Raw genomic sequence first — 15,709 nt, 5'->3', positions numbered from 1 at the left:
TTTTCCGATTAGTAGCTTTTTCTTTTTGTTGAATGATCATAAGACCTCTATTCAAGATTCAAAATTCTATGTTTCTTACCTTTCTGTCAATCATGAATCTTATCTGAGCAAACTTCTGAGTGATTCATTACTGTCAACCCACTGCAGGATGCTCAAGATAGCATCATAATGGGATGTTAAGAGCTCATCAACCTCATAGCCTATAGCTAGTTTTCTCATCCCACTATGACTTTCATTTAATTGACCATCAGCCATTTATCTACTTTGCCAGATAAAATGCCCATATGATATTAAAAATATAAATTATTAAAATGTTAACCATTATTGTTTTAAAATTTTGCAAGATTCTGTTTAATGTCTTTTTTTTTCATAGGATCTTTTTTTGGCAAAACCTATTGGAATATTTGCTCTTTTGGATGAAGAGAGCCATTTTCCAAAGGTAAGTGAAGGCACTGTCTATTAACCGATTAATGGCTCTATGAATTTTTGTCAAATGATGGCCAGCGCTGATGCAAAAATAACATCAAAAATACAATTTAAAGTGCATTTTCAAGAGTTTTTTTTCATGCTTTCATTATTCAGAAATCAAAGTTAATGTCTGGAGTGGAGCATGATTCATCGGAACAAACAAGAGAGAAAAAATATAATTACCTTTTAACATATTTTTCTGTGTATTACATTCAGAACAGCTTAAAATGGACCAACATTGACAATTTTTTTTAGCCCTGCTATTACTTTGCTCCCCTAACTCAACTGACCTTTAGAAGTTTGTAGGCATCTTATTCCCTCCCATTTGACAAATTCTGGAACCACTGTGTCTCACAACACAGGTGGTGATAGAGGAGTAAAAAGTGTGGGTGATGATGTTGCTATTTTGATGATGATTTAACTTATTAATAATAATCATTCATTTTTATTATTAGTATTGAGCAATTGTGTTTTTATATATTTTCTGTACAGGCAACTGATCATTCATTTGTTGAGAAGATGGGTCAAAATTTTGCTAAAAACCACCACTATATAAAGGCTAAAGTGGCATCCAGTAACAACTTCAGCATTGACCATTACGCAGGAAGGGTCAGTGTGCCTAATATATTATAGATGTGTGATTAAAAGTTTTTGTTTCGGTGTATTTAATATTTTTTCATTATAAAATACTGTACAGCATTATTGCTTGCATCTGTTCTTGTGAAAGAAGACTTTCACTGGACTTGTCCACCTGTTCTTACTGTTACTTTAAGAAAATCAATAACAAAAAGACACATCAAGCATAAGGGAGCTTGAAACTTTAAATAAGCAGTGGACAAACATACCGTAAAACCTCGAATTGAAGCTCAGTGGGCTTAATCTTGAGATGAAGTTCATCTCAAATAGAAGCCCTCTCTTTAGTTTGCAAAATTAGCCTCGAAAAGAAGCCTATCTCAAAAAGAAGATGGTATAGTATATACACTCAGACTGTACATGAATTCTAAAAAAAACAAATAAATTAAAACAAGCTTGGTTTATACAGTATTTTAGGTGATTTAATGTTAGTTAAATACACTTATAATACAGATTGATGTTATAGTGGCCGTATTTATTATAGTACAAATTCACAGAATGTGCAGCTTTCATTTTTAAAATAATCCTCCTCCAACTACAAAAGATAATAGAAAATATAATAAAAATATTTTGTCCTTGGCCTTTGCTAACTATTACCAAATACTAGATCATAAAATGTTACCTTCCCATGATTTATTTACTGTTTATAACTGACAATACTACCTGTAATAATAATGATGATGGTAATAGCAACTATATAAAACATATTAATAAACTGAAATAGAACACTTTCTGGCATACTATTATTTAATATGTTAGTCTGAAGTTCATATGTTAATTTTATATGGATATAAAGTAATGTAAATTATCTTTTGATGATTATTGCCAATTGGATATTAGATATGGATGGTGATCCCGAAGAGTATTTGCATATTATTTTGCCTATCTTTCCCATCCATGTCTGGTCTGACACAAATAAATATACATTAAGATTAAATAAATAATTAAAATTAATTAATTCACATAATAATGCGGAAAATGGCTACACGTACACTCGGCAGGTGGAAAACAGCGCCGTGAGCACCCCTACTAGGGATGGATACGTGCGCCTAACAAAATGACATTATTATTATTATTATTATTATTATTAGATAATATTAGTGATGATAATAATTATAATAATTTCAACGATTATTATAATGGTTCTTATAGACCATTTTCGCGAAATTTGAAATGAAAATTTCCGATAACCTGGCAACTACCACTGGGGGACTGTCAGAGGCCTAGCATTTCCTGGTACGTATTTACTATTATGGATTAAATCAACAATAAATCTAATCAGGCTAGGCCACTGATAATCCCCCAATGAGTTTCAAGACGTTGGAGGCGCTGTTTAAAAATAAATACGATAAAATTGTCTTTTTAGCAATTTAATACCATTAGAATAGTTGAAACATAGAACCATAATAAAGATTATATTTTCCTGAATTTTTTCCCAGGTGGAATATGATGCAAACAATTTCCTGGAGAAGAATCGAGACTCATTACCGAATGGAACAATGCAGGTGTTCCAAGGGGCGGAGAACCAGCTGCTTGGCATCATCTTCAAGGGTAACATTCATGCTAACTTGTATAAATAATATTCTAATATGCTAATACTGTACAAAATTTTTTAATTTTTTTTGGTCTTTATGCATTCGGCCCACCGGCAATTTTTTTTGTGGCCCACGACAATGAATTAAAAACCCTATGTTTGCGGCCCGCCGATCAAAATTGTCTACAAAGCAACACCAATCATGTAAAAAGTAACGTTAAAACTGAGGATAAGGTGATGTAAAAGCAGTGCTTGGAGGTTTTTGGAAGCTCACTGGATTTGAACCAGCAATTTGAACCTGCTTCTTTCAGCTCAAGAAGCAGGAACAATACCTCTTGACCATACGCTCAGCACTACTAATTTGTATTTATAATTTAATTTGACTGTTTTTAAGCTCTGAATTGCCAGTGGAGACGAACTTCTCTTTATCCAGACAAAACTGTTTATCTTAAGTTAAAGCCCTAAAAGCCTTGATGAAGTAATTTTTGCAACATAATGAGATTATACTTGCTAATGTAGTTTCAGTAGTATTTACATGGTCATTCGGATTATGTCCCTGTAGATAATCTTTGTTGCGATTAACCCGGTAATTTAAATTAAGCGTCTGTATAAAATGCTAATTGTAAATGTTTAGTCTTTGTTCGGATTAACAAGATAATTTCCCTGTACATGATGCTAAATGATGTAGTCTTTTGTAGAGGTTAACCTGTTAATTTGGATTAAGTCCATAGGGACCCACTTATGTTGTAAGACAATCATGTAATTATTTTGAATATTTTTACCTTTTTGTGCATAAGGCGCGAGACTTTCTTTATTCCTTGTTTCATGTAATTTTGTTTTCTTATTAACAAGTAGTTTTGCCAAAATCATTAGACGGAGGAGAAAATAAAAAATAAAATTTTATTGGTGAATGTAAAATAGGATGGTTAAATGCTTCAAATTTATATAATTAAGAAGTACAGTATGCATGTCTTATCTTTGGAGATTTCAAGGCAGCAGAGGTGTAATAAAAATAAAGAAAAACTTTTTAATATTTTTCTGAAATTTCCCATTTTTTCCTGGCAGCGGGTGTGCTAATTGGCCAAAAATAAAATGTTAGTTATATTCAAAATCATCAATATTGGTTGTTGGCAGGTTCGCAAAAAAATCTATAAAAAAAAGTCTCACCTAATAATTTGCTATTATGTACACAAGCCAGACAACGAACCACACCGATATAATGGATTGTGGTGCCCATGTAATAACTAGCTACTCACCCAATTGACTTTTACTCTACATTGTATATACACAGACATAAATATTTGAATATAATGGGTTTATGGCAATGTATGAGATTGTTTTAAATTAAAAAAAAGCAAACGCTTCTTAAGAAAATGGAAACTTTTGTGTATTTCAGCCACAATATCACGCACAGGCACACTAGCATTACAGCGACGAAGCAGTAAAAAGTCGGCAATGAAGTCGAGAAAACGAAGGGTGAGTGAAATATGGCTTATGTTTTACTCACAAAAAATGGAATTATAGTCTCATATGTGTTTACATTATGCAGTCGACGGTGATGAATCCAATAAGTGCTGGAATACGTCCCCTTGTATTTTAATTGTAAAAATTGCCAGGAAAACATCAGCCATTTTCAAAACTTGTCTCAAGGTGGAGCATGAGATGCTTACATTGTCAGTATCAGCATGGAGTCGGGGGGAGTCGGGGGGGGGGGGGATTCGGGCTCAACATTAATGTATAGAATATATTATTTTTAACATAGTTTTATTATGTTGGTATTTATATAATTAAATTCATTTTATACATGACCTAATAATAACTGATAATTTGATTTTAATTATATTATAAATGTTAATGAAATGAAATGGATACTATTAACATCATATGTCAATCAATCAAGTAGTTTAGTAGTATATTTTTCATCAATCATTAATATCTCAATGGCTCAATGACAGTACATTTTAATTTATGACCTGCTTCAAGTGCTTATAAAATATGAGACATCAAAAATATAGGTTACTGTGGGGATAACTACTACTGTAAAATAATTATTCTATAAGCTATTGGTCATCAGCATAATGGGTTTTTGCATACAAACAAATTTCAGCGAACAGTAGATGCCACTAGTGTCAAATTTACAAACTATATGTATAACATACTATAGTGTATGCAATTATGGATCCATAAAGTTTATACAAATTTTCCCTGTTGTATCATTCACAATTTTCACTATTGTCTATTATTGGCTTCCTGTGCATAAGGAAGTTTAGTTGGTGGTTATAATACTTGCCTTCCAACTCACTAAATTCTGGGTTCAGTTCCAGCAAACACCAGAATTATATCTAAAGACTAAAATCAATTCCATTCGCTAAAGCCTCATATGGCCGACATGGTTGGTGTCATCATACAGATAGTTTCTCAATGATCCGCTTAGAATTCCGCTGACAGCCAGTAAACTGGGTAAGCTTCCTATAGATGAATTTGTCCTCGGGTGTCGGCTGATGTAGCATGCCCCAGGATTTAGTTTCAGTTTCTTCCTATAAGTGGGAAGTGGTACACTTCTAGATGAGAATGAGCTTAAATATCTAAATTTGTTTCATCTCAGAGAACACCAAAAATTATGAAAGCAGCTGCATCAAAGAAAAAGCTGACAGTCTGTGCCCAATTCAAGGTAAATAATTTAACATGAAATACCGATTTTATATATCTTCTTTTTTCCAACAAATAAAAATATGTACATAAAACAGTTTCATGGCAGTAAAAGCTGAATGGAAACTGAATTGTTGAAATGTAGTTTTAAAAAATAAACAATACATGAACATGTTTGAACAGTTATATATTGAAAGCTAATATCTTAAATATGAAAATTAAAAAATCAAATATTTAATTAATTTTTGAATTTTATTAGCTCAGTTTAACATGTATAAACCAATTCCACTTATTTAACATTTAAATACTGCACAAACTTGTGTGGCACTTTCCTTGAAAGAAAAACGAGCTACTGGGCCGAGCCTTCAATTATGAAGTTAGCCTATAAGAAGATGATGATATGACATTATTGTTTTATTATGATTGCAAAATACATTTTATTCATGAATAGAATTCACTTTCCGTATTAATGGAGAGACTTGATCTTTCGAATCCACACTTCATTCGATGCGTAAAACCAAACACTGCAAAAACCTCTCGTCAATTTGATGGCAGGTTTGTGACGGCACAGGTGAGATTTTTTATGAATATTCATCAGTATTGATGAATACTGTAAAATGTACTAGTAATTGTACCTTAATCAATATTCTACTTTATTTTGAAGTCAATCATGTCACCATTATAAAGTAATTATTACATCCAATTTACCATAAGTTTTGCATATTTCAAAAGGTGTTGTAATCAAGAAAAATCAATGGAATGATGTTCTGCCAAAATCTTACATGTTATTGTACTGTATACTAAATATGTTCCATAATATTTCAAGTTATTCAGAAGGGAATTGAACCTACAACCTCCCAATAACTAATCCGGTAATATCCCCACTAGACCACACAATTTGTTGTTAGTGGCTAAGGTAGATTTCGATCCCCAATCTAATACAATGCTATATCAAAAGGTATGTTCCATTAAGATAAGCCGACTCAATAGTACTGTAATAGTATTTTGTTCAACCTGACATGGTAATGTACTGTATCCTCAGTACATCCAAAAATACTTTTGAAAAAAATAATTGCCAGTTCTGGTAAAACATTATCCAGGCATCTAGTGGTAAGCATATGCTTCCTGTTCGTCTCTAGGCCTAGCTATCCATTAACCTCCAGCATCATAGCTTCAAGCTAGAATTCACTCTGTCATCTTTAGGGAAAAATGATGAATAATTATATTCCTTTCCATCTCACTATCATCATAAAAATATGCATTTGTTGCTTCTTTATTTTTTATTTTTTAAAATTTTATTCAGTTTAAAACAAGCAGCGATAAAAACCGCCACTAACAGGTTGAATCGAAACATAATAAAATATATGTAAACAATAACCTTCTTCAACCATATAATCCTTACTGGGGTGAGGTGGCATTGTTTACAATCAATTTTTTAGAAATTAGCAAAGTTTTATTTGATTTTTAAGCCCTTTAAGGTCTTCCATATTAAATTTTTTTTTATTGTATGACATTTTTCCATATTTTAATCTTAAAATTTAATTTGACAAGAAACACAAATGACAATAATAATAATAATAATAATAATAATAATAATGACAATATTTATCAATAAGACTTAAAATTGTGAAAGGAATATATCTTTAATAGTTATACATGCAAGGGTCTTTATCACAATGATGCTGTCTACTAATGGGCGATAAAATCTAAATAGTGTTGGATAGCGCTCTGCAATGGGATAGATCCGAGGTTGTTAACGCTTTTAGTCTTCTAAATTTATTGTGAAGCACTGTTAATGCATGTGTGTACTTTTTCAGCTTCGATACACCGGTATGCTTGAGACGACTAGGATTAGGAAGCTGGGCTACGCAGTGCGACCTCTCTTTGAAGATTTTGTCAAAAGGTTACTTATCTAATTACATTTTTATTGCCGCATATCTTCCTTGGGGTATATTGAGACAAAGATGTTTGACATTATTATTCACTTTGCGATGCTGGTCACTACTATTACACGCAGATGCTCTTGTTTTTAGGATGTTCAAATTTCTGCAGGATTTCCTCTGTGTGTTCAAATAACCTTCAAAGTTTCCTTGATATTTATATTGGAAACATGAATAAACCTGTGATTGACACATGTTTGAATGACAATTTATCTTGGAAAGACGGAATTTCATATTTCAATATAATTTCCAACTTTCCTGGATAAATGATCATGAAAATGTATCTTAATCAGCTTTATCCCAAGGGGGTAGCCTCTGTATGGATGGAATTGCATAGTTTTATTATTGAACCTTTGTATATGCATCAGTTTGCTTTATGATCATTTAAAATAATAAATTCACTATATTTGTTATATGTTCCTATTTAGTTTTTCTCCCTCATTATTGATCATAGGCTTGCTGTGAAAAGTATATATATTTTTACTATTTTGTATTGGACATTTTATGTATTCCATTCTGTAATTGGTGGGCAGCTTGCAACTGTTTATTATGAAGTTAAACACATTAAAAATAATATGTTTTACAATGTGTTAAAATAATTTTCCATAAATCGCATAAACAAATAATATTGTTTCCTAATACTCAGATACCGTATCTTGGCGTTGAGCCCAAAGTTGGTAACAGACAACCGTGGCGTTGTGAAGATCTTAACTGACATGAAATTGACGGATTGGCAGATTGGGTATGATTCTTGAAATTATTACAATATTCATGTATATTTCAAAGAGTACAGAATGACAATAGGACCAACTCTCCCGATTTTGCAGGCCCACTGAAACGGAAGACGCAGTACTCCAATGTGATAGGGGGTGCCCTATTATAATTTAAATATCTTTGAAATTTCGAACAGGCATTCTTTACATGTAGCATGTGCTTGTTGCAACCGACTTTTATGTGTATATCATTTTTTTAAGGACGTTCTCTAGTTTGTTGTAGTATTTTTCGATTCCATTTCAAGGAAACCAAGACAATCGGACCTTGTCATTCTATAATCTCTGATATTATACTTCCATGATATGATTGTGTATTTATACATTAGTATATTTGTCCTTTTCTAATATTTTTATTATTTACATCTTAGTTCACAAATATGCCTTTAAAAGGTTTAAATCCTATCAAATATGAAATGACTTATCCTAATAATATTACAGGAAAACCAAAGTCTTTTTGAAGTATTACCATCAAGAAAAGTTAGAAGCAAAGATGATAGAGATGGGAAAGTCTGCCATACAAATGCAGAAGATTGTGCGCGGGTTCTTGGTGCGTGTCAAATTCCGACGTATGTTAGAAGTTGCACGTCGGGAAGCAAGAGAAGCAAAGGAGTTCTTGGAAAAGATGAAACAAATGGCGTTAGTGAATCATCAGACGCAGTTGAAACTAGTGGAGCATGACAAAGATATTCCAGCTGGTAAGTATGTTAATAAATATTATGTAATATCTGTAATTATATGGTTTTTTTGATATAGATCATATTGCTTTATTATATTAGCTCTACTGCCTCTGTTATACTGTTCTCATTAGAGTTTCTGAGAACTTGTTTTCATATATGATTGGTTTTTGTCAGGGTCCCAAATGATAAGCAGTTGCTATATCCTTCATCTTCCTTTATAAATAATATAAATAAATTCCACAGGTCTTCAGATATAAGCATATCTTCACACACAAAATTGCACCAAATTAGACAGTGCGGTGAGATTATACCTGGGGAATGTCAAGCTGATAGCATGACCTTTAGCTTGTAGCAAATTTTCAACATTGCATGCAAAATCCATATAGTATATCCTTAACATTTTTTTTTTCAACATTTATAGAGCTTTGTCTACACTATCAAATTTTATGTGACAAAAAAAATGTGATGTGCCCATATATACGATGACTTCATATCACATGTTATCTAATTGTATCAAAAAAAGTATATTCAACTCTTATGTTCCATCACCTTTTGTGTGACGCTTTTTTGATGAAATTTGCACAGACAAAGCTTTAGTTAGCTGAGTTACTTATTGAAATCATACCCTGAAAAAATGCTGGTACGTGGAATCAAACATTAAATTAAGGGGTGGGGGTTTCTTCATAGTGTATTCCAAATGGTTATAATCTGTAAATGAATAGATAAGCAAAAGACACAAGCAATTGAATTAGCCTTTGATTCGAACCCAAAATCTGTTTAATTTCCAGAGCCTTACCACTTAACTTTTTACTTTCTTTTAGATTATTTTGATGAGAAGAATGAACCTGCTATTCAAATAGATGAGGCTCCACCACCACCACCACCTCCTGCTGTGCAGTTTGCCCCTGAAGCCACCCCCCTTGAAGATGTACAAGAAGAGGTATGAACTCGGATCTTGTATAATATGAAATCTATCACTTGAAGTACCGCCCCAGCTAAAAATTTGGCATTATAATGACGTTACAGTTTGGTGTACAAAATGTTTTTAAGTACAGCCATATGTACTTATTTATAGTGTAATTTCACAACAACTAAATACTGATGCAACTTATGCTGCAACATAGCTTTAACATGATTTTCTGACATTCTATTAAAACAAAATGTTCACTAAAATTATTTGAGCTTTAGCTGGCCTTGCTCTTCTCATACAAAGTGAAATACAATATTTGATGAATACAAACCTAGATTGAAAAAATAGATGTATTGACTATTATGTTTCCATGGTTTCTAAAATACAAAAAAAAATGGTAATTTTTAAAAGTAATTTAAGTGGTTACTGAAACATATATCTTTGTTGTATGACTGTGTTCTCTACAATATTAACATGAGCTTTTGGATTACTCTCATAATTTAGGCTCATGAATCTGGTGGAGAAACAGATCAGGAAGATATTTTAGAAGATGAATTTGTTCGCACAAAAGATATTGGAAAGTTTGGCGCGAAAGGATCAAGGGCTGCCTCCGTTCGTTGGTTTCAGCAAACACAAACAGATCAAGTACGGCAGACCTCGGACGGACAGTTTGCCCCTTGGTTTCACGGCATTATCACTAGAAGGTAAACATTTATGCACAATGCAACTTCTATCTCAGATAATAATCAATAATGTTAAGTGACTTTCATGAATTTTGATTATCTCTTCATTATTCTTACAATGAAGAATTATTAATGGCAATATCGCAGTGACTCTGTAATTGGCTATGTTGTCAGTACAGATGTAGTCACTATGATAATGACAATAACTGAATGAATCTAACTTATTTATAGTAGTTAAATTTTATTTTTAAATTTTTAGAGAGTCTGAGCGCTTATTACAGAATAGAGCAATTGGTTGTTTCTTGATACGTGTCAGTGAGAGTCGCTTTGGCTATTCCTTGTCAATGAAGTAAGTTTTTACGTATTTATTCCCAGTATTAAACGACAGTAACTTAGATAAATCTATATATTTGTCTTTTATTGACTGTTGTTTGTACATTTTATATTGTACCTGATAGTCAAACACATGTACTTGTACACAAATGCTGCAATTTATCTATTTCATTAATTAATTGTATTTGCTCAATTATAATAACAGAATAATTGTTTTTAAGTGTCTATAAAAGTAATCATCAAAATAACTATCAGGTAAAGGAAAAGCAATCGAAGAACCGTAGGCAATAACTCCTAGTTTCCTGGGTGTTGTGTAGACCTAACCTTATATTAGAGCAGCGCATTTATTATTATTTAAAAAGTTTTCCCTTGTATAACAGTATTCAAGATTGATACTATTCTGTTTTTTTTTCGTTTTTGTTTTTCAGGACACCATCGAAAATAAAGCATTTTATGATTGACCAATTACGTAATGGGAAATATGTTGTTGTCGGTGAACTTCCAGTATTCAGAACACTTAATGAGATGGTGATTTATTACCACAAGGTATATAAAGAATATTACTATTATTAATATTTGAAGGTCATTAACTGCACTTTTTTATTACTGAAATAATAGCCAATTTTTCCTAAATTAAAAGTGTTCATATGATCTGAAAATACTATAATGTACTTGTATTTTATTACCAACATTTTAAACTGATATTGTACAACAGTAGCAATCTTTGCTTAACCGGTACATGTATCCTTCTTTTATTTTGTTTTTTAGTTTTTAACGTCAAATTTTGTATTGTAATTTTTACAGAACCCTGTATCACCATTTGGAGATTTTTTAACTGAACCATGTGGACAGGTAAATTGTGATTCTGTATTTTATGCATATTTTTATTATTATCCTTAGTTTGGTATAAAGATGACCAGTTAAGCAATAAAAATATTTGTCATACTGTTATGACTATAATTTATTTTAGTTATATTTTATTAGGAATAATTGAATGGTTAAGTAACTTTCATTATTTTATCAGATATTTTTCTCACAATTTAATAGGTTCATGAAAGTACAGACTATGCTAGTCTAAAAAAATAATTTAATAAAGAGCCAGTACTCAGGCTAAATTTACGATTACCTGCAAAATCTTATGCTAAATAGACATCATAATAGTAATCTCTAAATGCTACCACTTATTAACTACAGAATCATTAAAGTGTTATTTCAGTTCAGGTTACTTTCATATATCATTTTTTGCATGCGTGGATTTAGAGGGTAATATTGTGTAAACATGCACTTTTTTATTACTGAAATAATAGCCAAGTTGGCTTAAATTAAAAGGTTTTTAAGACCTTTAAAAATATCAATATATCATCCACACCTGCGTTATGTGGGGCCGAGATTGATTCAACCCATCCGACATTTTTGGAAGCCTGTCCTAAAGAAAGGTATATTAAATACACTAAAAACTATATAATTATACCTGTGATGAAATAAATAATTAGGTAATAACCTAGGCTATGTTGGTTTACAGACTTAATTCGATTACCACGTAATTGAAGTGTATGTGGGGGAATATTGGATTAGTATAATTTATGTGTATAATATATTGATTACAAACCAAATTAAAGGCCTGAGAAAAGGATCTGTGAACAGTATTAATTATTTATCCTTCTGTGGATGGATGAGGAAATTATGCAATTAGTCTATGCTCTAAAAGCATCCCAAACTCTTTGCTTTATAAAACATAAATGCAATCTCCACTGTTTTATTTACTCTTATTTATCGCCCTCATACGTCCAGTACTTGAATATTCCTCAATCTTCAAACTAACGTTTCCATATTGAATCAATCCAAAAAGCATTTACATGATATCCCAACAAACCTCACTATATCGAATATATAGACAGGCTTGATCACCTTCAACTAAACACTTTTGAACATAGACAAATTTTTCTTTACCTTATTTTTCTATACAATTATTAATGGTATTATTGGAATTGATTCACTTAAGTATATTTCATTCAATAAACGTCAACCCTATCCAACACTTCACCTACCCCCACTTCCCCTCCCCCCCCCCCCCCCTTAATGCAATGCACTTGCACTTCACTATTTATTAATTCATCATATTCCAATCATCTGGAACAGACTCCCATGTTTATCCTCCTCTGTTTCTTCTTTCAAAACCACTATCAAACCCCTTCGCTAAGCCACTTGCATCATTTATTATTTACTTAATTATGTATGTATTGCTAGCTAATTTATTTACCTATTATTTAAAAAAAAAAGTTTTTTTTTAATTGTATTACAGTATTAACTTAAGTATAACATGTCAATATTACTATTAATTTAATTTACTATTTTTTAAATGTTATTCTGATACAGTAGGTACTTTGTACAGGGACCTTTTCCCTTTGTTACCTATTTGTCTCTTATTTAAGATAAATAAAATTATGAACGATGAACAAAGTTTAATTGAGAGCTAAAAATGGAAGTACACAGTTCAAATATTAAATTTTATTGTTGTCTTGAACAAAGAGAGTGTAATTGAGATGGATAAAAGTGTTCTACAAAAGAAAATTTTGCATCCGAGTTTAAATATTCACTTTAGGTCATTATAATAAATTGCTTAAAAGCACAGGATTTTGCTTTTTCATAAATTTCTCTAAATGTCTTTAATTATCCACTTCGTACTTCCATGCACGCAAAAACGATGTCAGAAGTCGGGCATATATATAATTACACAACAGCTGGCAACGGATCCAACGATCCGTATGCAATTTATAGAGCTATATTACTTGAGCTTTTAATCTTTGCAGTATATTTATATGTGCCAAATACTGCTTTTCTCATTGCCCTTGGACACGACTCAAATGTCATTGTAAGCATGAATGACTTTTTCAAATTTTAACTTGATGGTTCATTTCCTAAAACTATCAGGCGATTTGAATAATCAGAATAAAAATTCTGTATAAAAAAAAAAAGTACATTGATTTATATTGATTTGATTTTGTTAATTCATTCATTCAATTTCAGCACTTAATCAAAAAAAAAAAAAATTACAAACGTAACAATGAAATTTCAATAAAACTATTTTGGGCTTAAGTTCATCCACGGATTTTCTAATAATATTGGTATAAGTTGCATTAAGTAAGACTTGAAATTTAACAGAAACTTAGTTCATAGTGAGAAACTGTTGTCTATCTCTCAGACAGTGGTGGTGCCAGACATTTGCTGACAAGGGGTTTGACGTGTCTGACGGAGGGGTCCGAACCAAGGTGGCAACAAATTACCTCTGCCCGGAATAAAAAAAATCCCTGTTAAGGTTCATGGGGAGAGTTTTTATGGCTTAATTTGGTCCTAAATGTGCCTTTAGACAACAATATTTGGGATTGGCAATCAAAATAGCATTATTTGGATTGGCAAATTATTATTCTTTTAAATTAACAACCTAGTTGTTCGTCGGACGACAGGGGGTGCAGCCCTGTCCGACGGGTGGGCAAATGCACACCCTGCCCCCCTTCCCTTCTTAATTGTTATTGGTATATTGTTTCTTTAATTGTTATTGTGTATTCTATTGCAGGAAACTGATGACTTTGATTATGCTGAACTGATGATTGAATCAGACGAATACCAGGGGATTGATTCAATTGCTGTAAGCTTTTATAAAAATAAGTCTAACATACAATTAAAAATTTCTGGGTGTGGTACATTGATCAAAACTCAAAATAATGTTTGTACCTTTCAATTTGTAAGGTGGAAACTATCAACTATAACATTATATAGAAACACGTTTACTGATCATCTCTATTTGTATGTCTCTAACTACAATGGAGCTTAGATGGTAATACCTAACTTTGAAAAGTAACATTTCCACCTTAAGGACAATAAAATTGCATCAGCTTTTAGCGTAAGATGCCTCCTTGTGCTTCACAAAAACAAAACAAAAATGATGAAATGAAACATAAAAACATATATTATTTTGTTTCAATTTTATGGATAAAATTGATCAACTCACCTACTCATTAATAATTTTGGACTGTGGATAATAATAATGATATAATAATAATATTAATAATATTAATAATAATATAATAATTTTGGCTTATATAGCACATTATCCTAAAGCCTCAATGTGCTTCACAATAAAAATGAAAATGCCAGGAGAAAAAATTTAAGAAAAGTACACATTAAAAAGGTGAGTTTTTAAAGCTGCCTTCAAATCAACAATGGAAGTTGCCTGTGTAATAAATCGACTCATAGTTTTTAATTGTACCAAAAGCACAGTCAACATAAAATACCCAGTTTACAATTATGGTCTTGTACTATATCACAAATCTTGGTTCATTGTAGATTTTATGTTGATAGCATTGCACATTTGAATCTGAACATTATGCACAATTTCAAAATCCCAAATGTTGATTACATTCACTCTAAATTTCATTTGTAACCTTGGCCATTTAGAAATAATAGCTTCATTATCATCAGCATCATGTTTTATAGTTGAACAATATGCTGAAAGCAAATTATTTTTATCTTATAGAACTATGCATATATAGTGCTGATATGAACACTAATAATATGTTGGTCTTATGCTTTTCATGCATCCATCTCCCTGGCAGAATATTCCATACAGTGGCGTAACGATGCGGCCGGGGCCCCTGTGTATTTCTTAAACTGGGGGCCCTTTTTGGGTCCTAGTCACCAATTCCATCGTGGGATTTTAGATGTGCATTGTTATTCTAAATGTTTTTTAAAGATGAATAGGCCTAAATGATATAATATGGATCCAGAAAGTCAAGGCCAGGAAGAGACTTTCACAGTAGGAGAGTCTATACCACCTCAGGCCCACCATGGTTGGGGCTGAGGTACATTTATGAATAGGGATGGTCGGAAACCATCCGACCTTTAGATGGTCGGAAATGGCACTTCACAGACACAGATTCTTTATTCTGCCACTGGATATATTATATGTCCTACAGTCGATTTCAGACACACATTATGCTGTTGCCCTTGTGGGGCTGAGATAAGAAAATGTATTATTATGGCACGTCTAAATGGCCGGAAATGGCACTCACAGACCAAAATTGTGAATATAATTTTCTTTTTATCTCCCAT

The 15,709-nt window shown here is 32.0% G+C and overlaps 1 protein-coding gene across 1 annotated transcript in view; it reads left to right on the top strand.

The window, feature by feature from the left end:
* The window catches only part of LOC117115554 (myosin-IIIb-like), a gene marked incomplete in the record, with an annotated part of 37,091 nt that overhangs the window by 9,037 nt on the left and 12,345 nt on the right, over positions 1 to 15,709 (top strand). The window contains 15 exon segments of the mRNA XM_033259402.1: positions 374 to 439; positions 961 to 1,077; positions 2,541 to 2,652; positions 4,032 to 4,111; positions 5,241 to 5,306; positions 5,736 to 5,855; positions 7,102 to 7,187; positions 7,871 to 7,966; positions 8,436 to 8,692; positions 9,496 to 9,614; positions 10,089 to 10,288; positions 10,527 to 10,616; positions 11,029 to 11,146; positions 11,405 to 11,452; positions 14,175 to 14,246. Of these exon segments, the coding sequence (XP_033115293.1) occupies positions 374 to 439; positions 961 to 1,077; positions 2,541 to 2,652; positions 4,032 to 4,111; positions 5,241 to 5,306; positions 5,736 to 5,855; positions 7,102 to 7,187; positions 7,871 to 7,966; positions 8,436 to 8,692; positions 9,496 to 9,614; positions 10,089 to 10,288; positions 10,527 to 10,616; positions 11,029 to 11,146; positions 11,405 to 11,452; positions 14,175 to 14,246 (1,647 nt within the window).

The sequence above is a fragment of the Anneissia japonica genome, unplaced genomic scaffold (assembly GCF_011630105.1).
Source record: "Anneissia japonica isolate Jap-2015-1 unplaced genomic scaffold, ASM1163010v1 scaffold284824_len513422_cov204, whole genome shotgun sequence".
Lineage (NCBI taxonomy): Eukaryota > Metazoa > Echinodermata > Crinoidea > Comatulida > Comatulidae > Anneissia > Anneissia japonica.
The sequence above is the reverse complement of the archived record's forward strand: the minus strand, read 5'-3'. Positions and strand labels throughout refer to the sequence as shown.